The sequence below is a fragment of the Anabrus simplex genome, chromosome 4, assembly GCF_040414725.1.
Source record: "Anabrus simplex isolate iqAnaSimp1 chromosome 4, ASM4041472v1, whole genome shotgun sequence".
In the NCBI taxonomy this organism is placed as follows: domain Eukaryota; kingdom Metazoa; phylum Arthropoda; class Insecta; order Orthoptera; family Tettigoniidae; genus Anabrus; species Anabrus simplex.
In genome coordinates this window covers 248,738,867-248,764,239 of record NC_090268.1, presented here as the reverse complement: position 1 = coordinate 248,764,239, position 25,373 = coordinate 248,738,867, and the positions used below count along the sequence as shown (strand labels likewise).

General features: G+C 38.3%; 1 protein-coding gene across 1 annotated transcript in view; it reads right to left on the bottom strand.

Annotated features, from left to right (window-relative positions):
* Fic (FIC domain protein adenylyltransferase) overlaps positions 1–25,373 on the bottom strand; it is a 103,996-nt gene that overhangs the window by 18,812 nt on the left and 59,811 nt on the right. Inside the window, exon 3 of the mRNA XM_067145499.2 lies at positions 23,206–23,372. Coding sequence (XP_067001600.1) covers positions 23,206–23,372 — 167 coding nt within the window. The remainder of the gene's footprint in view (positions 1–23,205; positions 23,373–25,373) is intronic.

The following is a 25,373-nucleotide window of genomic DNA, read 5'->3' as shown; positions in this document are numbered from 1 at the left end:
TGTATACATAATTCATAATACATAATTCTAGCTTGGTTTTCCTGTTGCCTTTGGTTTTGCTCACCGATTAATACACCAAGGAATTTAAACTCCTCTACTCTTTTAAATATATATTTCCCAATCTTCAAAGGCAATCTGTCAATATCCTCATGATTCAGTCTCTGTACAACCATTTTCATAACAACTACAATATTTTTATTCATGCTTACCAACACTCCATAGTTTAACCCTAGAACTGCTTCAGGTTTAGTAATAATATTAAATGATAATAATAATAATAATACGTCTGTAGGTGTAACCTTAAATTGCCCAGCAATTAGAGGATACAACACAACTGAAAACATGACCGCAAACGGCTCTTTTCAGAGCCAAACAACAACAACAAAGGATCTAGGACATTCACTAACAATACTGCAATTAAATATTGAGGGCATAAGCAAATCGGTCAGCGATATACTTACAAAAGTGCTGAATGACAACCAAGTGGATGTAGTACTCTTACAGGAAACTCATTGTGAAGAATTGAATCAACTCCTGTCTAGATGCAAATTACCAGGATACAGCCTTATTTCAGCTACGTTCCATAAGAGCTATGGCACAGAAACTTACGCTAAGAACAACATCGAACAGTACAAGCTCTGATAATAATACGTTCATCATCAAAACCAGGATTGCTGGCATAGAGATTATTAACATCTATAAAGCACCTACCCAACCCTGAGTTAACAGAAATATTCAGAATATTCAGATATTCAGATTTCAACAGCCATCATGTGCTCTGGGAATATAATTATACCAATTTAGATGGTGATAGTGTACTAGAATGGGTAGAGGTTGAAGATGTCTTTCTATTGTATGATGCCAAAGAAAACGGAACCTTTCATTCAGCTACATGCATACCTGCCAACTTTACAAAACCAAAAATCAGGAGATTTTGATTTTTAAATCAGGAAAAATCAGGAGAAATCAGGAGATACAATTGGTCAAAATTCCTTATTCTACATGTCTTGCGCAACACAGTACTACGATATATTTATAACACTTATTGTCTCAAAGCCCGACTGTTGCTATACGAGGCCACAAGGCAAAAAATTACACATCTCTATTCCCTCACAGGAAGTGCGTGAGTGGGATGATCGGTCTTTGATAAGCCTACCGAAAATAGTATGAACTCATGCTCCAGATGTGTGAATCAGTCATGCACTTAGATGCCATTACTTAGCAAGTGCATAGATTAATATATTGCATCAAGCACCCGCGCAATTATGCGAAGCGCAATGCTATTTGGATCAAATAACTAGCTGATGTACCCGTGCTTCACTACGGAATTCTCAGGAAGACTGTCCTTATAGTTTTCCCAACTGAAGTCAACATCTCATTACGACGCCAGTATGAATGTCGTGATTAAAAGCTATGATTTCATACGAAATATTCGATAAAATGAAAACAGTACATTTTCTCAATTTTTGCGAAAGGTACTACAGTGTCAATCTAACAGTTTCAGAGTTAGAATGACCAGGCTGCAGACAGCCGCAAACACTCTTGTGTAATTATTCTGTTTAAGTGTGCAGCACACTGCTCATTCAAATCACTACCTCCGAGTAGGGATCGAATAGCTGGAATACTATGATGATCCAGTGTGTAATGTACCAGTAGTATTAGAAAATTTATGAACCAGAAGAATGGCATGCTAAAGAAGAGAGATCTAACTCCCCACTCCCCAGCTTCTTCCCGCCAGTATTCAGGCAGGCTGTTATACTTGAAACCCAGCAGTAATCCCGTCTATCGTAGATAAATGGCAGCAGAATACACAAAGCACATCACAACAAACAATGGTCAATGTAATGCTATTGTTGATCAATTTTATGAGCTTTCTATATTGGAGGCCTTCACATTTAGTTTTCTTCTGAATCTGTGATATTAGAGCATCTAATGTAAAGTGAGTCGTCCTTTCTTTCATGACTCCCTCTTGTGGTACTATTCAAGCGATCGTTCCTTCATGACTTTCTTCATTATTATAATCTTCAAAATTTAATCACCATCACCACCAATATTATTGTAGTCAGAACAGTAAAACTGAACAAGCAAATTATCACAAAAATAATTTATTCTATTATTACCACCTATTCAATACAAGCCACGTGCTTCGTGGATGAAATCTACATAATACTATATACACTTCTCAGGGACATGTTTCGGCCCTTGTTAACGGCATCATCAGCCTGTAGGTAACCTTAAGGTCAAATGTCTGAAACATTATCTATTCATATATGGATTACAATGAAAAGTATGTTACACATTAATCCATGTATGAATAGATAATGTTTCAGACATATGAACTTAAGGGCACCTAAAGGTTGATGATGCCCTTAACAAGGGGCAAAAAATGTACCTGAGAAGTGTAAGTTATACGAATCAATCATGAGAAGTGTCTCTTGCAAAACTGAATAAGACAAATAATCGGAAATTGCATTCTCTGTAACTTTTGTTATGTAGTATTTTTCAATATGACCACTAAGATAGGTAATTTTAAAAAAAATTTTGGCACCTTCCCCTAAACTACCATTTCGAACAGAGTGAATAAAATTATTTATAGCATAGACTGTAGTTCCTTATTCCCTGACTTTACATACAATTCTGTTCACCCATTTTCTCGTACATCGGCGCTGATATGGACTTAGCAAAATAATAATAATAATAATAATAATAATAATAATAATAATAAAATAAAAAATCTAAATTCATGAATATCTCTGTTATTACAGCCGGTACGGTAAAAATGTATAAGATATAAATGATAGGAAATTTAATAATATATAACTTTAGTTATGTAGTATTTATCATTAGGGCCAATAATAACATAAATATTTGAGAATTAAATTTTAGGCCTTCCCCTATACTACCATTTCACTCAGCGCGAATAACATTATTTATGGCCTAGATTGTAGCAACTTATTCCCCGACGTTATATACCGATTTTCATTAAATTCTCTTCAGCCGTTTACTCGTGATGAGCCTGCGCACGTACAGACAGACAGACAGACAGACAGACAGACAGACAGACAGACAGACAGACAGAAATTACGGAAAATTAAAACTTATTTCTCCTCGTTAATATGGCCACGACCGGTACGGAAATATCATTCTTTTTAAATTCTGAGCAATGTACAGACAAAACATTTTATTTATATTGAGATAAATTAAAATTAGTCAGAATTGTCTCCAAATGGCTTCTAAAATCTCTAGAAGTCACCCGTCGTTATCATTGAAATTATGTCACTATATTACTAAGAAAGCGACTAGTCTCTAGAATCGACCAAAGAGGATGGAATCGACTAGACTGACGTGAACGAACACGAACATAGCACGCGAGAACGAGAGATTGACAATCGATATGCGCGTCGCGATATACAGGTTTCAATAAACATCGCACATTAGCGCACATTTCTCGCATTAATAAACTTCGATATTTCGTTTGAAAGCGGCCATTGAGCGAAGGACTTCCGGCCACTGACGTAAAAAAGCTGAAATGGAGGGATTTGAAAAGAAATGTTTGAAGTTCACCAAAAAATCGGGAGAAAAGATAGAATATTCGGGAGGCGGGAAAAACTGTCGAAAATCGGGAGTCTCCCGCCTGAATCGGGAAAGTTGGCAGGTATGTTTTTAAATATCTATGTTATTGGTCCTATCGAAAAGTACTACATACCAAAAGTTATAGAGAATACAATTTCCGATCATTTATGTTTCATTCAGTTTTACCGTACTGACTATGATAAGTGTGGTATTTCACCGATGGAAGAAAATTAAATGTGAAGGCCAACAATATCGAAAGTGCAAGCAACAATAACATTACATTGCATATCTGCCAACTTTACGAAACCAAAAATCAGGAGATTTTGATACGAAAATCAGGAAAAATCAGGAGATACTGCTTATTCTACATGTCTTGAGAAATACAGGAGTACTATGGTATATACTATAACACTCATCTCAAAACCCAATTGTTGCTATACGACGCTGCAAGGGTAAGTATGTGAGTGAAATGATCGGTCTCTGATAAGCCTACCGAAAAACAGTATGAACTCATGATCCACACGTGTTAATAATCAGTCATGCACTTAGATGACATTACTTAGCAAATACATAGATTAATATATTGCATCACGCGCCCGCGGGATTATGCGAAGCGCAACGCCATTTCTATCAGGAATAAATTAAAATTCGCCAGAATAATCTCCAAATGGCTCCTAAAATCTTTGAAATGCTGTCACTAAATAACTAAAAACTTGGCAGGTTCAATCCTGGCTCAGTCCGGTGGTATTTGAAGATGCCGAAATACGTCAGCCTCGTGCCAGTACGTAGAACTCCTACGGGACTAAATTCTGGCACCTCGGCGTCTCCTAAAAATATAAAAGTAGTTAGTGGGACATAAAGCCAGTAACAATATTATTTACATTACCAAAATAGACACCAAATCTAGCGACTAGTCTCTAGAATCGACTAGACTGAAGTGAACGCGAACATAGCACGCGAGAACGAGACATTTACAATCGATATATGTGTCGCGATATACAGGTTTCAATAAACATCGCACATTCGCGCGAATTTCTCGTATTAATACACGTAGATATTTCATTTGAAAGCGGCCAATGAGCGAAGGACTTCCGGCCACCGGCGTACGATGGTGAAATGGTGGGATTTGAAAACAAATGTTTGATGTTATCCAAAAATAAGCTAAAATCGGGAAAAAATGATAGAATAATCGGGAGGCGGGAAAAACTGTCGAAAATCGGGAGTCTCCCGCGTAAATCGGGAAAGTTGGCAGGTATGTACATGGAATCAGGATTATAACCCAGACCTTTGTTTTGTTTCCAAAGACGCACACGCTCCTGTGTAGAAAAGTACTGGACAATTTTCCACAAAGCCAGCATAGACCAGTTCTTTTAAAAATTGGCAATGAAGTTTCAACTGTACGATCTAACCCTGTCCCTAGGTGGAACTTTACAAAAGCTAACTGGGATTCTTTCACCAGTGAGATGGAACACAATATCCAATGGATACCGCCTGTTCTTGAAAATTATACAGGTTTTACTAGCCTGATATGCACTATAGCAAAGAAGCACATCCCCAAAGGATTCAGGAAAGAATATATCCCAAGATGGACTGCAAAGGGTAATGAACTGTATAAAGAATATCAACTCAGCAATCAGACGGAGGTTGCTGATGAATTACTACACTGCTTAGACTCTGCTAGGAAGGAGAAATGGGATACTTTGACATCTAGTATGTTTAATTCCAACATTCCAGCAGGAAGGCATGGTTCCTGCTTAGGAAGTTGGACAGTAGTACCCGAAACTACTGTAGAAAGACCTCAGAAATTAAGCCCGAACAGGTAACAAGGAGAATTGTTGGCTTAGCCGAAACATCAATAGACACAAACAAGAATAAAACAAGACGAATCATAAATGAGATAAATACCGATCTATCTAGAGCAGAAACAAACTCAGTTTTCAGAAGACTTTTCTGTCTTGGAGGTTTCTCATGGTCTGAAGGAAACAAAATCAGGAAAAGCAGCAGGCTTGGACTGTATCTACTCTGAATTTCTGAAACACTGTGGTCTTAGAACTCTGGAATGGCTTGCCAAATTCTTTAGTGACATTCTAAGGAAAGGAAGACTTCCATCTCTTCTTAAAAGAACTATCGTCACGGCCACCAAATTACGCGGGTCAGAGAAATTATGCTGTTGCCAAGGTTATATAGCAACTGGTGAAGAAATGCCTAACTGAACACATCATTTCGGAGCGCGAGGCAAGTTGTTCTCTCTCAAGATCTGAGGTTACTTCATATAATGTTTCAAAACAAATTATACTACAAGCTTCAGAAAAGACTCCTGATTTCAATGGTATAACTATTTTCCATATAAACTACTTTAAACAATTATTAAAAATAAAATCTTGAACGAGTAAATTTAAATCAGCAGAATCATGCATCAAAAAATTCAGTAAGCGGCCAAATTTTTATTTCTTTACCCAATAAAATTTTGTCTGTGGGAAAAATGTAAAAAAATGGCCTAACTTATATTTTTTATCTGAAACATATTTCCGTGAGTCTTGTAATTTTCCTAGAAAATGGCCTGGAAAGCGATCATGTAAATGTCGCCAGCTGAGGCAGTTCGGGGCGCGCGCGCCAGCACAGGCTGCAGGACGCCGTAAATACTTTCGGATTACATATTAATCTGTATTAGTTTTATTACACTATAACTTTAAATATTTGAATACTGTATAATGTACTGAGTAATATAGAAAGAGAACTACTTTAAAGAATAGGTTTATATTAATTGACAATGAATTAAGAATCGGTTTCTAGCTTCAAGGCAGTCTAAGATTTCTTAGTCACTATCATCACTCATCTCACTATCTGTCGAGTAGTCATTTAGAATGAGGATGAATGGCTCCATTTCTTTGTCCCTTACTATTTCCTTAGCCCAATCGTCTGTTTGAAGAATTTCCGCGCGATTGACACACTTTTCCCAATCTGCAGCAGTCACACGGTCGATGGCTCCTGACGTGAGTTTACTACATCCTTTATTTTGAATGTGTTGTTCCTCTCTGCCACTTCTCTCTTGACTTGAGCCCAAATCAATTCACTTTCGCTATCCATCTTTAACTGCACTTACATTGCGAGCTCAACAGCTGCATGGCAGGGAATGACTCGGGTTAGGTGGCCTGGGGGGGATGGGCTTCAGCTAGACAGCACTGCACGATCAGCGTTGCCAATCCGTGCTCAGACGGAAGCGACTCTCGACCATCTGTCGCTTCGACGTTCCTATATCTGACGACAGTGTAGTTTTCCTCACCAGCCTAATTTGGTGGCCGCGATAATGAAATTGTTGCCATACTAAAACCTGGTAAAAGTGGCTGCAACACGGAAGATTACCAACCTATTACCCTACTGAGTATCTGTTATAAACTGCTAGAGAGATTGATTTATACCAGAATCTATAGCACATCCCAGTCGAACAGGCAGGATTCAGACCTGAAAGAAGCTGCTGCGAACAGGTTTTAGCACTAGCCACTCACAATGAACAGAGCTTTGAAGAAAAACATTGCAGTGTTTATAGACCTATCGTCAGTGTACGATACAATATGGCGGAAAGGAATGATCCTAAAGTTTCTGAAAAATCATTCCTTGCAAGACACTAGCTTCACTGCTCAGCAACATGCTCAGCAACAGACTAATTGAAGTACACCTAAATGGTAACATAAGCAGGCCCTATAGATTAAATAATGGATTGCCAAAGGGCTCAGTCCTTGCTCCACTTCTCTTCAATCTCTACACTGCAGACCTTCCACCTACAGCTTGCAGGAAATTCATATATGCTGATGACATAGCCCTGACAGTCCAGTCCACAGACTCTGAGACTGCTGAAACAATTCTCACTCAAGATCTCCTAACACTGGACAGCTACTTTAACACTTGGCGATTGAAACCCAACACCAGCAAAACAGAAGTCAGTGCCTTTCATCTGGATGATAGGAGGGCTCACTACATTCCTCAAGTACAATTCAGAGGTCAACAGCTGAAGTATTGCCCTCAACCAAGATATCTGGGTGTTGGGCTGGACTGCTTTTTGACAAACAGAGAACTTCTCTGCAGAACAGCAGCTAAAGATCAGAACATCTAACAACATCCTTCACAAACTCTGTGGTACAAGTTGGGGAGCAACTGCGACTATTCTTCGTACAACTGCTCTTGCCTTAGTATACTCGGCTGCTGAATATTGTAGTCCCACATGGATCAACAGTGCACACGTAGGAAAAGTTGGTGTCCAGTTAAATGATACATGAGGACAATATCAAGCACTCTCAAATCCACATCACTCAAGTGGCTACCAGTGTTATCCAACATTCATCCTCCACACCTTAGAAGGCTAACAGCTCTAAAAAAAGGAATGGTTAAAATGCACTGCAAATGATTTTTTACCCATACATCAGGACTGCTATCCCCAGTAGCAAGGGAGATTAAAATCTCGACATCCCTCATGGCAACTAGGCAAAAGGTTGTTTGAATCAAAGTAAAACATGGACGAAACTTGGCGGGAAGAATGGACTACATCAAACCCTGATCAGCTAGGATTGATCACCGATCCCTTCAGGAAACCTCCTGGTTTCGATCTCATGAGAAGGATATGGATGTCTCTGAACAGAGTGCAGACCAGTCAAAGACGTAACTTCTGGCTACACAAATGAGGGAAAACTCCTAGCCCTCAGTGTGACTATGGTGATGCAGTGCAGACAATTCATCATACTGTGATGGAATGCCCATTACAGTCCTTCAACGGAGGATATGAAGACCTTCAGAATGCAAGTGACAATGCAGTGAAGTGGATTACTTCTCTGGACATCAAATTGTGATTTTTAGTGATCATGGGTGGATATAACTAACTATTTATTACTTGTATATAGTTTTACCTTCATATTTGTAACTGTAATCTCTGCATGCCATGAATAATAATAATAATAATAATAATAATAATAATAATAATAATAATAATAATAATAATAATAATAATAATAGTACCGAGAGGTACACCCCAACGACGCGCATTTAAATTCAGCGCCTGAACGAACTCCTCTAGTGGCAAAATAGTGAAACTGAAACTACACCAACTTAGAACTTTACTCTGAAGATGTCACCACAGAAATATGATGTAATTTTGTTAATGTGCAGTTTCCTAACCTGAGTGAATTTCTACAGTACTTGTTTCGTTTGACATTCATCAAGAAGTTTGGACATTCTTCCACAGAGGACACCACTAAAAACTATGTTCATGCACCCTGGTGTGAGGTATTAGAAGTTATCATTCAAAGAAGTTTTGTATTCATAAGTTTTTTTTCTGATTGATGTTCATTTATTTTTGGGTTGGCAATATTTCCTTTTTATTTCTGACCGAGCTCGTTAGCTGCAGTCACTTAAGTGCGGCCAGTATCCAGTATTTAGGAGATTGTAGGTTCGAACCCCACTGTCGGCAGCCCTGAAAATGGTTTTCCGTGGTTTCCCATTTTCACACCAGGCAAATGCTGGGGCTGTACCTTAATTAAGGCCACGGCCGCTTCCTTCCCACTCCTAGCCCTTTCCTGTCCCATCGTCGCCGTAAGACCTCTCTGTGTCGGTGCGACGTAAAACAACTAGCAAAATTTTTTTATTTCCGCCAGTTTTGAATCTAGCCAATCCCAAATTTCTGTAATTAATTTTCAACCTACCACAGTCTTCTTCTATTTTGAGTGTAACTTTTAAATTGACCAATAAAATTCAGTGGGTGTGTCTTGATTAATCATGAATGATCTCGAACCTTCCCTGAGGGTTTATAAACTGCGGCTTTTATCATTTCTGGGCCACTTGATCGTCATCTTATTGAGTGTGTGTGTCAAAGCAGGAGGCGGGCGGCCTCTTTCATCGGTCAGCAGTACATCTACAAGGTAATGGCCACATAACATCTTTCTTTCTTGGTACCTCCGCAGTTTAACCCAAGGGAAAGGTCCGAATCTTTAACTATGTAACCAACTTTTCTAAAATGTAAATCTTCTTTCGGCTAATGTAAAAACGTAAACTCTTTAACTGTAAATCGGGGATAGAGAGTGAATTACCCCCTTCAGCTCCCCTTCATCTTGGTCTGAGGTGACTACTGTTTTTCATTCTGTAATGTGGTAAATTACTTCCTATACAAGTCACCTCAGTAGTTTGGGAATAGCCCCTGTTTCACCAGCCTAGCACCATTTAGGTTTTTAAGTTTTCACTATCTTGGAGCACTGTACACCTCCATTCAATTTGTGTTTCGGGCCATCTACTTAACCTGTTCTTTTCCGCAAAGGCCCTGTAGGTTGGGTACTATATACCCCTGTATAACATTACCTTTCAATTTGTAAGTTGTGCCTTGATGGCGAGTGATGGTAATTTTCTGATATTGTCTTGAATAGCCTGTTAACTTTTTTTCAATTTTGTGATTGTAACGAGTGTCTCTGGAAGGCTAGACATTGTATATTGGGAGCAAGTGCTCCATGCATTAGGGGGATTTCTGCCCTTGAGTACATTTGTGCTCTTTGTAAATTTGAGCTTGTAGTTCAGGAAATGTAAAGCTAGGGGCTTAAAGCCCAAGGTGTTAAGGTTCTGAATCTTGGATTTTTTCCTAATCTTGTTTAATGTTTGCTACTTGTACCTGTAAAAAATTGTTAATTTTGAGTTCTGAAAATATAACCTTCAGTTTAAGCTTTTAATTAATTTTGACATTGTAGTTAGACCCATTCACCCCAGCACCTTCTTTAACCTCTTTCTGCTCCACGGGTAACCCCGTAACAATAACAACAACAACAACAATAATAATAATAATAATAATAATAATAATAATAATAATAATAATAATAATAATAAATAAAACATACAAATAATAAAACAGAATGCTTTTGAATGAAGTCAGGTGATGTAGGTAATATCACATTAAAACAGAAGTTTTAAAGGAAGTAGATGAATACTGTCATTTTGGGGAGTGGAATGACAGAAGTAAAGACAATATAAAATGTAGACTAGTTCAAGCAAGGAGGGCTTTCCTTACAAAATTTGCTCCACTCAATCATAGATAGGGGCTGCCTGGCCGAGACGGTAAAGACGTGCTCAGTTCACAGGGAAGGACGTGGGTTCGAATCCCCGTCAGGAAGTTGTAAAATTTAAGAAACGAGATTTCACTGAGGTTCACTCAGCCCACACAAAAAATGAGTACCAGGTTAATTCCTGGGGGCAAAGGCGGCTGGGCGTAAAGCTAACCACTCTACCCCATCATGTGCTGAGGTTAACAATGGTGGAAGCCTTTACCTTCCACTCCTCCAAGGGCCTTCATGGCCTGTACGGAGGTAATTTTGTTTTGCAATCATAGATATCAAGTTGCATTTACCATTTGTTACTTCCATTACTACAATACCAGATAAGTATATTAGAAACTTAAAGAAAACTTTTGTGCGAAGCATGGCCCAATGCAGAAGTGAAATGTGAATGAATAAGAACTGGTGCAGAAAGATACAAATAGCTCTTGAAATGTGGTGTTACATAAGAATTCCAAAGGTGTGATGAGTAGATTGAATCACAAATGAAGATAAATACTGAATCAATTTTACGAAGAATGATTAGTAAAATTTGACCTGAACAAGAGATAGGATACATCTTGTGACATCCAGGGCTTGTTCAATTGTTTTTGGAGGGAAAGTAGCAGATAAGAATGGTAGAGTAAGGTCAAGACAGAACAAAAACATTGCAGTAGATGAAGAATGCTGTAGTGATTGTTTAGAATTGAAAGACTGAGGAAATTTCATATCATGTATTTATTTATCGTTTATGTGTTCTGTGTATGAATTTTGGAAATATTTAATTTTAATATGGCTTTAAGATGGTTTGGTTGTTGTGAAAAATTAAAGTAAGAGTAATAATTAGGAAACACACTGTACCACACGTGCCAGATCAGAATGGGATATTTCCGGTTTCATCATATTGCATCAATTTCGAAGTTTCTGGATGCTACTCGATGGTCTTTATCAGATTTTAGTCCTGGGCCCCTATTGGTAATTATAAAATTTATTGTGATTGGCGGACGAAGGAAATACGGACACTCATTGGTCGTTTTACTATTTCCTAATTTCCGAAGAAGAGCTTGTGGGCAACGCCAAGCTTGGCTGAGCCGTCTTTTCCGTTTGACCAGTGCAGGGAAAGGTTGCCTTCTGCAGGTGACGGGTCTTCTTGGCCCCTCCAACAGGCACTTAGTTGTTTTTCATCTTTCAGATTATCTTCAAATGTAGTATTCCGTTTTATTTCTCTTGCCGGAGCTTACGCGTTTCTTCCTACAGTCGTCAAATTTTTCGTAAAATGACAGCCTGCCGGCAAGTCATATCAGATTCGTGTTAAGAGACAGTTTCCATTTCTTTGATTTTGTAAATTTGATATTCAACGCCTCTCAATGTAATCGTAAAGTGTAAATTTCCCCTTGGGGCTGTCTCATTTACCCCGTTTCATCTTAGTGTATTCGCATTTAGGAAGGGCACCCTTTCTCAGAAGTGTTTTTGAGGGGGTTGCCTCCTAAAGGTGCCCTGCACTAGGATAAATATTTTAAAAGTTGTTCACCTTTTTTCTACATGTACATACTTATGACTGTATAATGTCACTTTCCTTTTTCTTCCGTCAGTATTATGTGATTTAATTTTTTCGCCATGAACAGTGGAACATAGCAAGAGATGTTCAGACCTAAAGGTTAAATAACCTAAATTCTACCCTCGGGGTAAATTGTTTTAATTGTGAAAACTATCTTCGATGTAAAGATATCTTGTTGATTATTTGCACTCTAATTTGAATATAAATTGTTAAGTAAACTTTAGAATCACCTTTGATTTCGCTTCTTCAGCATTGCCAATACCTTTCACCGCCTGGATAGGGTTCCCAGTCGCTTCCCAATTATCCTTTCTTAGTCATCATGTTGGTTAACCTGTTCATTTCGTTTACTGTGCTCAAAGTGCTTATGGTTTCAATTTCATACATATTCTTATCATGTCTCTTTGCGTTAATTGCACTGCCTGCTCGATCTGCATCCGTTGGCTGCTTATACTGCCTGCTCATTACAACATTTTAACACGGCACAAAATGAAACACTCCGGTTACAAATACCCACAGCAGATGGCAGCACCAACCGGCTCCAGACTTGTCGGAATTAAATAGCGGGAAGTAGGGGAGTACTGTACTTGTTTCCAATGAAAATGGTGTACTGCTGCATGCCTTTCTGCAAATCAAGGAAAGGGAAACCAGAATGCCATGGTATTTCTTTCCAGGACACGGGCCTTTTCAGGAGATCCAGTTGAACCCATGTTTAGTTCTATAAGAATGGGAGGAGGGTGCAATGACATGACTGACTCCAGGGCTGCTCAGAATTCCATAAAGAGAATTCTGAAATCCGTTATTTTAATGTTCACCGATGGTGCTAACGTTATCCACAAAAAAATTCAAAATTTTCTGCCTCAGTATCATCTCCCGGACTTGACGAAACAAAACTAGTGATGCCGCTGAGTATGTACTTGATTTATTGGAAGATGTTCGTGAGCCCCCTAAGTCAATATGTGTCACTTTTTGTTTTTTGTTTTTTGCTATTTGCTTTACGTCGCACCGACACAGGTATGTCTTACGGCGACGACGTGATAGGAAAAGCCTAGGAATTGGAAGGAAGCGGCCGTGGCATTTGCCTGGTGTGAAAATGGGAAACCAGGAAAACCATCTTCAGGGCTGCCGACAGTGGGGCTCGAACCAACTATCTCCCGATTACTGGATACTGGCCGCACTTAAGCGACTGCAGCTATCAAGCTCGGTGTGTGTCAATTTAGAAACTGCTTCCCAGGCATTAGTGTGTGGTTATTTAGTGCGTGTAATCGAAGAAAAAACAGAATGCAGCACGCGTTTGAATAACGTTTCCACCTCAGTTAATGCATCCCCATTGATGAACTGCGCTATCACCAGCAACGATTTATTGGCCTAATTATGGGGCTACAGAAATTTGTTGAGGCGGCTCTACCGTACTGCAAGAAATCTCCAAGTCTGCTCCAGACTATAAAAAACTATGTTCTACCCTCTTTGTGCCAGTGTAATATTTTAAAGCGTTTTGGTAACAATAAGCACCAGGAACTTGTGTCAGAAACTGTGGTGGCCAGATTCGTAAACCTCTACTTAGTAATGTAGGGAAGTTTCATACAAACAAATTTTCCAAGTTTTCTTGTTCGTCGAAACCTCTTTCTCGAAGTGTCCTGAAGCAACCACTCTCTAGAGCACCACTTTATGCGTACAATTCTTTAATTTTTCTGTTACTTTCAGATTTAAAATTTTGCTTGTATGCTTATCTAGCTGTATTCACGCGATAGGTGGGTACGTCTGGTGCTGGCATCTAGCGGCAAATTGATTGTAAGTCGTGTTACACGTTTGAATATGGAATGAGCAGGCAGTATAAGCAGCCATCGGATGCAGATCGAGCAGGCAGTGGTTAATTGGTATTGGTGTGTAACAAGGTGGTTGCACAATGGTAGCAAATATTATTCTTATTCTTATTACTTGTAGCCGTTTATATACCCTGGAGGTACAAATGCAGTAGTCATAGAGATACGAAGAGGTTAGGACAGGACCGGGTAACATAGAATTCTGTTGCAGTAATTAGGGTAGACTTAACTGCAGTTAAGAATTGTGTAAGCCTAATTCTTGTGTATTACTTTCGGTTTTCAGTAATTAACAGCAATTTTCATTCTGTTAGGGTGTTGTAGAAAAACATTTGTACAACTAAGTAGTACTGTAGTGTAGCTTATATTAATTACCTTGTTGTTGTGTGATCTTTGTGAACTATCCTAGACAATATTTCTTTCCTTTCATTTCTATTGAGACGATATTAAATAATGTGAGCCTCCCCCTTATAAACATTTTGAACTGGCCTGTGAGCCCTAGAATATCTGTGTCAATTGAATGCTCGACTTCCCGTTTTAAGCTAATGTATGCCGCGCGCCGTTCTCCTAGCTCTGTTTGGCCGCGCATGCGCCGGCCTACTTCCAGGCAGTCTGGCTCCTTGCTCGCTTGCCGACGCGAGACAGTTCGCTTCTGTCAGCCATGACGCGTGCTTGTGTATTTGAGTGCTACACCATGGAGAGGTGGACTTCTAGAAAACCCCCGTGATACCTCCATTAACGGGGATTTTCCCCGTACGAACTAGTTGAAGACCTCCTGCCTTTTCTTCTGAGCATTTTTTGGATTTATTTTTTCATCTGGATACTTCACAACTAGGTCTAGATGCCGGCGGTGTGACTGCATTTCTTCGTCAACAATGTCAGGTTAAAATTCCTCTCATTTTCTTCATCACCAAAGGTATGTACCAGTGTTTGAAATCATTCTAAACGTCGACCAGAAGAGAATTTTGATACTTTCGGAGATTTCTGGAAAAGTAAAAATAATAATAATAATAAATATTTGGACTTCGTCGTTAAATTAATATCAATTCGTGTGTGTGGTATCGGAAATCTGAAAAACAGTTTCGGCAACTAATCACAGTAATGTGGAAGGTTCACCATGAACTAAATTGGAATTATTAATTTAAAATTTTACTGATCTACTTTTGGCACTTAAATTGTAACCTTTTTGTAAACCAAGGTACAGTCCCCAAGGTACCGAGCTTTACCTTTCTTCGGATTTCTGTTTGCTTTCCTGTGTTTGTTTTCTAATTTGTTTGGTATGTTTTCTCCCCCCCCCCCCCTTCTGGGGTTTTTGGGTGAATTAAATTTATTTTTCTCTAGCCTGGTTTCCTCCGTGTTTTAGGAGGCGTTGCTTTGTTTAGTGGTTACCTTGGCAACGGTTCGTGTGGGGATTGTTGTCGGGTTAAGAGTTGTCTGGCGTGTTGAGCCTGTGTGGATCTTGAATTATATATATTTCGGGGTTGAGTGTATCGTTTACTGTTTAAATTAATTTATTTATTTTCTCCTCCTTATATGTTGTGTTACCATTTCCTTGCCCCGCGTGAGGAGGTATTTTAACGTAAAATTCTGTTTGTCTTGGAAACTGTCCTTGGTGGAAACTGAACGATTTCAAATTTGGTAATTATGAGAAGCGACCGCGTTGAAGATCCATTTTATGGAATAATTGTTAACTTAATACCTTTTTTAAATTTATTTAACTATCCGTGATCGATCACATTTAATTTAAAGGTAACATTTATGTAAGAAAGTCTATTGGTTTTCCGTTGTTTTCTGATCACATTTAATTAGGTACGGAGGTCACCCTTTCTTTCTTGTTGTTTTCATCAAGTTCTCTATTTATTATCTGTTAAAGAGTATTTATTTTTCATTAATTGTTATTTAGTAATGAATTAATTTTCTTTTAAACCCCACCTGGGTATATTCTAATTTATTTTACTTATTGTTAATTTCCTTTTCCATTTTTCAACCTTACGTTGATTTTATTTACATTTTGGCATTACGTTTTAAAAATAAACTTAGGCTTTATCATCTTAATGACTTGGTTTGTTACCTACCTTTTGCCCTTCCATTAAATTTTTTTTTTTTCAACTTAATTGAAGTGTCGGTTTTCATTTGCCACGTTCGGTGGAGCACTGCCACCGTTTTTCTTGTGCATTTATTTCCACGGCCTTTAAGTCGTCTTCCTACGCTGTTTCCGGTAAGTTTTTCCATGGTTTCTTGTTTTTTAATATTGTGACGGTACTTTGTTGTTGCTCTTCTTGTGCCCATCTTCTCCCTCGTGTTCGCTATTTCTCCCTTTTTGGGGCGGACACGCTAACAACCTTCTCACCAGGGTCTCTCTCTCTCTCTTCTCTCTCTCTCTCTCTCTCTCTCTCTCTCTCTCTCTCTCTTCTCCTCTCTTCTTCTCTCACCCTGGTGGGTAAGGTTATTCACCTCATCACCCCTAGGTGGTACCGGGGTCCTAGAGGGTGGTGATCGATGAGAGTGGTAGCAGAGCGTGGTTCTCTCACCGATCACCACCCTCTAGGACCCCGGTACCACCTAGGGGTGATGAGGTGAATAACCTTACCCACCAGGGTGAGAGAAGAAGAGAGGAGAAGAGAGAGAGAGAGAGAGAGAGAGAGAGAGAGAGAGAGAGAAGAGAGAGAGAGAGACCCTGGTGAGAAGGTTGTTAGCGTGTCCGCCCCAAAAAGGGAGAAATAGCGAACACGAGGGAAAAGATGGGCACAAGAAGAGCAACAACAAAGTACCGTCACAATATTAAAAAAACAAGAAACCATGGAAAAACTTACCGGAAACAGCGTAGGAAGACGACTTAAAGGCCGTGGAAATAAATGCACAAGAAAAACGGTGGCAGTGCTCCACCGAACGTGGCGAATGAAAACCGACACTTCAATTAAGTTGAAAAAAAAAAATTTAATGGAAGGGCAAAAGGTAGGTAACAAACCAAGTCATTAAGATGATAAAGCCTAAGTTTATTTTTAAAACGTAATGCCAAAATGTAAATAAAATCAACGTAAGGTTGAAAAATGGAAAAGGAAATTAACAATAAGTAAAATAAATTAGAATATACCCAGGTGGGGTTTAAAAGAAAATTAATTCATTACTAAATAACAATTAATGAAAAATAAATACTCTTTAACAGATAATAAATAGAGAACTTGATGAAAACAACAAGAAAGAAAGGGTGACCTCCGTACCTAATTAAATGTGATCAGAAAACAACGGAAAACCAATAGACTTTCTTACATAAATGTTACCTTTAAATTAAATGTGATCGATCACGGATAGTTAAATAAATTTAAAAAAGGTATTAAGTTAACAATTATTCCATAAAATGGATCTTCAACGCGGTCGCTTCTCATAATTACCAAATTTGAAATCGTTCAGTTTCCACCAAGGACAGTTTCCAAGACAAACAGAATTTTACGTTAAAATACCTCCTCACGCGGGGCAAGGAAATGGTAACACAACATATAAGGAGGAGAAAATAAATAAATTAATTTAAACAGTAAACGATACACTCAACCCCGAAATATATATAATTCAAGATCCACACAGGCTCAACACGCCAGACAACTCTTAACCCGACAACAATCCCCACACGAACCGTTGCCAAGGTAACCACTAAACAAAGCAACGCCTCCTAAAACACGGAGGAAACCAGGCTAGAGAAAAATAAATTTAATTCACCCAAAAACCCCAGAAGGGGGGGGGGGGAGAAAACATACCAAACAAATTAGAAAACAAACACAGGAAAGCAAACAGAAATCCGAAGAAAGGTAAAGCTCGGTACCTTGGGGACTGTACCTTGGTTTACAAAAAAGTTACAATTTAAGTGCCAAAAGTAGATCAGTAAAATTTTAAATTAATAATTCCAATTTAGTTCATGGTGAACCTTCCACATTACTGTGATTAGTTGCCGAAACTGTTTTTCAGATTTCCGATACCACACACACGAATTGATATTAATTTAACGACGAAGTCCAAATATTTATTATTATTATTATTTTTACTTTTCCAGAAATCTCCGAAAGTATCAAAATTCTCTTCTGGTCGACGTTTAGAATGATTTCAAACACTGGTACATACCTTTGGTGATGAAGAAAATGAGAGGAATTTTAACCTGACATTGTTGACGAAGAAATGCAGTCACGCCGCCGGCATCTAGACCTAGTTGTGAAGTATCCAGATGAAAAAATAAATCCAAAAAATGCTCAGAAGAAAAGGCAGGAGGTCTTCAACTAGTTCGTACGGGGAAAATCCCCGTTAATGGAGGTATCACGGGGGTTTTCTAGAAGTCCACCTCTCCATGGTGTAGCACTCAAATACACAAGCACGCGTCATGGCTGACAGAAGCGAACTGTCTCGCGTCGGCAAGCGAGCAAGGAGCCAGACTGCCTGGAAGTAGGCCGGCGCATGCGCGGCCAAACAGAGCTAGGAGAACGGCGCGCGGCATACATTAGCTTAAAACGGGAAGTCGAGCATTCAATTGACACAGATATTCTAGGGCTCACAGGCCAGTTCAAAATGTTTATAAGGGGGAGGCTCACATTATTTAATATCGTCTCACTATTTTGCACAGAATGGGTTATTTTATTTCTCCTTTTCTTCCCATTATTCCGTAAATAATGGCTAAGGAGTGCAAGTGTAGGAACTATGGGTGTGGCCAGGCATTAAGGAGTATGAGGGAGGAGTTGGAGAGTTTGAGGGAGATAATTAGGATTCTCTCAGAGGACAGGAAGGAAAGTAGGACTCCCTCAAATAATGTGCAGGATACAGTACGTGTAAAGGAGGGATGGGAAGGAAATGGGGGAATGTAGAAGACAAGTTGTCTAATGTTTTAAGAGGAAGGAATTGCAGGCTAAGGGCTATGTTCAGGATCAGATTTCAGGACAGGTGTCTGTGAGAAATCGGTACGAGTCACTGCAGGTAGAACAACCGAGGGAAGGAAGGAACAGGGAACTGTTGCTGAGATGTGTGGAAGTAGGAGTGGAAAGGAAAAGACAAGTGGAACAGGGTCATGGGAGGAAGAAAAGGAAAGAGGAAGTAGCTTCTGCAGCAGTGAGAGAAGATAGGGCTGTCCAGAAGGGGAGGGGAGGGGATCAAATGAGGTGGGGAGGGGTGAGGCTCTGGTCATGGGGGATTCCATTGTTAGACATGTGGGGAAAGTGTGTGGAGGAAAGGGAACCAGGGTAGAGTGTTATCCAGAAATTAGGTTGAGGCAAATGTTGAGGAAAGTAGAAGAGAAGGAAGAGAGAAAGGAGAAGGTGGTAGTGTTTCATGTTGGTACTAACAACGTAAGAAAAGCAGGTATAAGTACCAACATAGTTGGGGATGTGTGGGATCTGGTAAATGCAGCATGGATGGAGTTTAAGGAAGCGGAGATTATTATCAGTGGAATACTGTGTAGGAGAGATACTGACTGGAAGGTGATTGGGGATTTAAATGAGACTATGGAGTGGGTATGTGGGAAACTGGCAGTGAGATTTCTAGATCTTAATGGGTAGGAGACAGGGATCTGCGCTCAGATGGCCTTCACTTAAACCGCAATGGTACATATAAGTTAGGAAATTTGTTTAGAAGGGTTATAGGCAGGCACATTCAGGGAAACAGGGTGGCCTAGGGAGCAGTGTTAAGGGAACAGGAAACTGGAAATCAGATAGAGATGACATAAAAATGTTAGTGCTCAACTGTAGAAGTATTGTAAACAAAGGAATCGAATTAAGTAATTCAATAGATATATACTTACTAGATATTGTAACAGGAGTTGAATCATGGCTGAGAAATGATATAATGAATGCAGAAATATTCCCACGGAACTAGAGTGTGTATGGTAGAGATAGGATAGGAATGGTAGGAGGGGGAGTATTCATTCTGGTGAAAGAAGAATTTGTAAGTTAGGAAAAAGTTAAGGATGAAAAACACGAAATTCCAGGTGTAAGGCTCATCTCTAAAGATAATAGGCAACTTGATGTCTTTGGAGTGCACAGACCGGGAAAGGGTAGCGCTGATGCTGATTCAGAATTATTTGATAAGACAATCAGCTATGTTGGAAATGATGTGTAAAGGAATGTGACAGTAGCAGGTGATCTCAATTTACCAAATGTCAATTGGGAAGGTAATGAGAACAACAGGAAGCATGAACAGCAAATGGCAAATAAGTTAATATGGGAAGGGCAGCTGATTTAGAAAGAGATGGAACCAACTAGAGGGAAGAATAGTTTGGATGTGGTGCTGGTAAAACCAGATGAGCTCTATAGAGAAACTGAAGTAATAGATGGTATTAGTGATCACGAAGCTGTTATTGTCGTAGTTAAAAATAAATGTGAAAGAAAGGAAGGTATTAAAATTAGGACTATTAGGCAGTACCATATGGCTGATAAAACAGGCATGAGACAGTAATTAAAAAATAACTATGATCGCTGGAAAATAGTAAATAAAAATGTAAACAGACTCTGGGATGGGTTTAAAGCAATTGTTGAAGAATGTGAAAATAGGTTTGTACCTTTAAAGGTGGTAAGGAATGGTAAAGATCCACTATATTATAACAGGGAAGTAAAGAGACTAAGAAGGAGATGCAGGTTGCAAAGAGAGTTAGAAATGGTTATGGAAGTAAGAAGAAATTGAAGGTACTAAGAAATTGAATCTAGCAAAGAAATTAGCTAAGGATAACATGATGGCAAGCATAATTGGGGGTAATAAAAATTTTAGTGAAAAATGGATTGGTATGTATAGGTACTTTAAGGCAGAAACAGGTTCAAAGAAGGACATTCCAGGAATCATTAATGAACAAGGGGAGTGTGTATGTGAGGATCTTCAAAAGGCAGAAGTATTCAGTCAGCAGTATGTAAAGATTGTTGGTTACAAAGATAATGTCCAGATAGGGGAGGTGAGTAATACTAAAGAAGTATTAAAATTTACCTATGATAACAATGACATTTACAGTAAGATACAAAAGTTGAAAACTAGAAAAGCAGCTGGAATTGATAAGATTTCTGGGGATATACTAAAGGCAATGGGTTGGGTTATAGTACCATATCTGAAATACTTATTTGATTATTGTTTGTTTGAACGAGCTATACCAAATGAATGGTGAGTTGCTATAGTAGCCCCTGTGTATAAAGGAAAGGGTGATAGACATAAAGCTGAAAATTACAGGCCAGTCAGTTTGACATGCATTGCATGTAAGCTTTGGGAAAGCATTATTTCTGATTATATTAGACATGTTTGCAAAATTAATAATTGGTTTGACAGAAGGCAGTTTGGGTTTAGGAAAGGTTATTCCACTGAAGCTCAGCTTGTAGGATTTCAGCAAGATATAGCAGATACCTTGGATTCAGGAGGCCAAATAGAATGTATTGCGAGTGACCTATCTAAGGCATTTGATAGGGTAGATAATGGAAGACTACTGGCAAAAATAAGTGCTATTGGACTAGAAAAAAGAGTGACTGAATGGGTGGCTATATTTCTAGAAAATATAACTCAGAGAATTAGAGTAGGCAAAGCTTTATTTACCCTGTAATAATTAAGAGGGGAATTCCTCAAGGCAGTATTATTGGACCTTTATGTTTTCTTATATATATCAATGATATGTGTAAAGAAGTGGAATCAGAGATAAGGCTGTTTGCAGATGATGATATTCTGTACAGGGTAATAAATAAGTTACAAGATCGTGAGTGGCTGCAGGGTGACCTCGATAGTATTGTGAGATGGATGGTGGGCAATGGTCTAATGATAAACGGGGTCAAAAGTCAGGTTGTGAGTTTCACAAATAGGAAAAGTCCTCTCAGTATTAATTACTGCGTTGATGGGGGGAAAGTTCCTTTTGGGGATCATTGTAAGTACCCAGGTGTAAATATAAGAAAGGACCTTCATTGGGGTAATCACATAAATATGATTGTTAATAAAGGGTACAGATCTCTGCACATGGTTATGAGGGTATTTAGGGGTTGTAGTAAGGGTGTAAAGGAGAGGGCATATAAGTCTCTGGTAAGACCCCAATTAGAGTATTGTTCCAGTGTATGGGACCCTCACCAGGATTACTTGATTCAAGAAAATGAAAAAATCCAAAGAAAATCAGCTCGATTTGTTCTGGATGATTTCCGACAAAAGAGTAGCGTTACAAAAATGTTGCAAAGTTTGGGCTGGGAAGACTTGGGAGAAAGGAGACGAGCTGCTCGATTAAGTGGTATGTATGTCATAGAAAGAAAATAGTGCCAATAGTGCCCCATTTGAACTTGGCATGTACACGTGAAGAACAGTACTTCATATGAAGATTTACAAATTTGCAGGACTGCCTCTTACCTTTTAACTTGCATATTGAAATGTGCCATTGTCTTATGTTGCACATAATGTATTTTACACAGTATATATTTGAAGAGGTCATTCAATACAGGTTTTAACCACCTGGCATTTCATTTCTCAACGCAATCTCAAATTCAGATTCACATTATTTATTTGATAAAGTTTATATAAAGTATACTACCCCATTTTAACTTGACACATACGCATGAAGAAAGAACAATACTTCATATGAATTTCACAAAACTTATACCTAATGTCTATCAAACATGACATGTTTATTTGTAAGATACAACTATTAAAACATGTATTCTAATGTGTATGTAAATGACAGCTGAGGATGACTTGTGATAAGTCGAAACCGGTCCTGTTTTAGAAAACATTAATAAATTTAGTATTGATAAGGTGGATCTCTTTCTTTCTATGACATACTAGAGATATCAATGCGGAACATCATGAAATTTATTAATCAAGATAAGTGGTATGTTCCGAGTTGTCAGTCGAGAGATGGCGTGGGAGGACATCAGTAGATGAATAAGTTTGAGTGGTGTCTTTAAAAGTAGGAAAGATCAGAATATGAAGATAAAGTTGGAATTCAAGAGGACAAATTGGGGCAAATATTCGTTTATAGGAAGGGGAGTTAGGGATTGGAATAATTTACCAAGGGAGATGTTCAATAATTTTCCAATTTCTTTGCGATCATTATTTTAAGAAAAGGCTAGGAAAACAACATATAGGGAATCTGCCACCTGGGCGACTGCCCTAAATGCAGATCAGTAGTGACTGATTGGAAAAAAAAAAAAAAAAACATCAAACCAGTCATCAACTGATGACCCAAGTAACAACTCCAGGAAAAATTTTCAGGCACACTTACCTATTAACCAAGGTAGCATTTATGTACTTCAATGCAGCATCCAAACCCAAGATCTCATTATGCTCCATCAAACTTTTCCCTGCAACAGCCATTCTTGTTTCCACAATAGAGCGTGTTTGTGACAAAGTCATGGTGTTTCCCTCAATCCCGACCGTATGATAAATATGCTGCAAAAAAGGGGGAAAATTTACTTCATACGATTCAATCAAGAAATACATCCCAGGATTTTGAAGGTTACAAATAAAAAATAAGAACATCTAACAGATATCAGCTGCTTAGTTAGCAAATCTAAATTTAGACAAAATCAACATATTTTGCAGCATACACCTAGCAAATGTAATCACTCTAACTAATTAGACTTAGGGTCAGACTAACCAGACTTAAAATCACTCAGTCCTTATGTTAAAATTATTCTTTTCCAAGAATCAGTGAGATCTTTTTAAACTTACATAAATTAAAAAACCTTATGTAACAAACTATGCAAATAAACTTTTGAAATTAACTACAATCTCTCTGAACATAGACTAAATAGATGACTTTCATGCAACAACACAATAAGTAGGTAGTAAATTTCTTAGCAAAAAGTATTTAAAAATAACATTAATCAGTCACATTTCTCATAAATATAAAGAAAACTAATTTATTAGGGACATTCTAATTTGAATTGCGAAAACATGCTCTGTGAAATAACAACGCGTCCAGTGTCTCATCAAATCATCAAGCCTGCTTCTCAATTTGTTGCACATATATGCAGCTGCTGAGAAAGCGCGTTCAGGTTTGATGAAAATTGGAGGAATCGTTAGAAAATACTTATAAGCCTGCTCTAGGTTATAGCTCCGAGTAGAATTTGAAGACACGTATAGGTTCAGTTCCTTCTTAACAATTCTGGAAAATTCATTTTCATTTAATGCCTCAGGAGACATAATTTTCATGTTTTCTATTTCCAGCTGAAGCTTTTCTTTGAGCATCAAATAACATTTTCCTGTATTTGTAGGCTCGACTTGCGTATTTTATTCTTCCTCTTCATCATTCCTTTTAACCATTTAATCTCTCAATTAAAGAAACAATCTGTGTGTTTCTTTTTTTTTTTTTTCCCCAGGACTTTGCTCGGACATGAAAATGTAAGCTTTATTTCATCATCGAACACCAACGCCACATTGGCACTATGAAGATTTTGTAAGGTAGCATAATACGCCACTCAACTCATTTCTTCGCTTTTCATGCGCTTTTGTAAATGTATCTTGAATTTAGAAGCCAACTCGAAGTTATTGTCATTTAATTGCTTAAAAAGAAACTTACGGGCAGCATGAGCTGTGCATAAATCCGCATCAGTGCGATAGAGTGCTTCTACAGTTAATTTGACTGGAGCCAAGACTTCAATGATTTCGTCGATGAACTCGAAATCGGACTCTTCCAAGTGCACTGGATTATTCAAACGCACTGAGAGTTTCGCTTCACGCAGTCTATTTTGCAAATTTTTAAAAATGATGTTAATCCTGAAAATCCCGCAATCCCGAAAACTACGGGATTGAAAAGCAGCTGGGATCCTGGGATCCCGGGATTGAATCCTCTAGTTGTACCCTACCAGCTGCTAGAAGTATTGCCTTACGAACTGTCAATGAGAATGGAACATGGAAATTTATACACAAGTTGTCCAGATGTCATCAACTGAGAAGACATGCATTTCTGCAGCTGAAACCATTATGAAATTACAATTACAATAAACCAGAACAAAGAAATCACTAAGGCTAGAATTAATTATAATTGTACCTTTGCAACATCATATATCACTTGAAACATAACTCGCATGAAAATGCATAGATAGGATGTTCCCAAGAAAACACGGAAAGAAAAAAACACACACGCATATCTTACTGAAAATATATTTTCTAAACAACTACAGTATTTTTATTCATGCTTACCAACACTCCATAGTTTAACCCTAGAACTGCTTCAGGTTTATTTGTCAAATGCTGCAGTAAGTTTCCACAATGTACAGAATAAAAGAAAACAGTTTGTGAAAGCATACTGTATTCATCACTTAACCTTATTATAGATCAATATAAAGTTGAAAGATTAATCTATATAATTTTGATAAAAAGTCATTGTCATTATTTTGAATTAATCATAAAAAGGATTTTTATAAAATATTCATAATTAAAAAATAT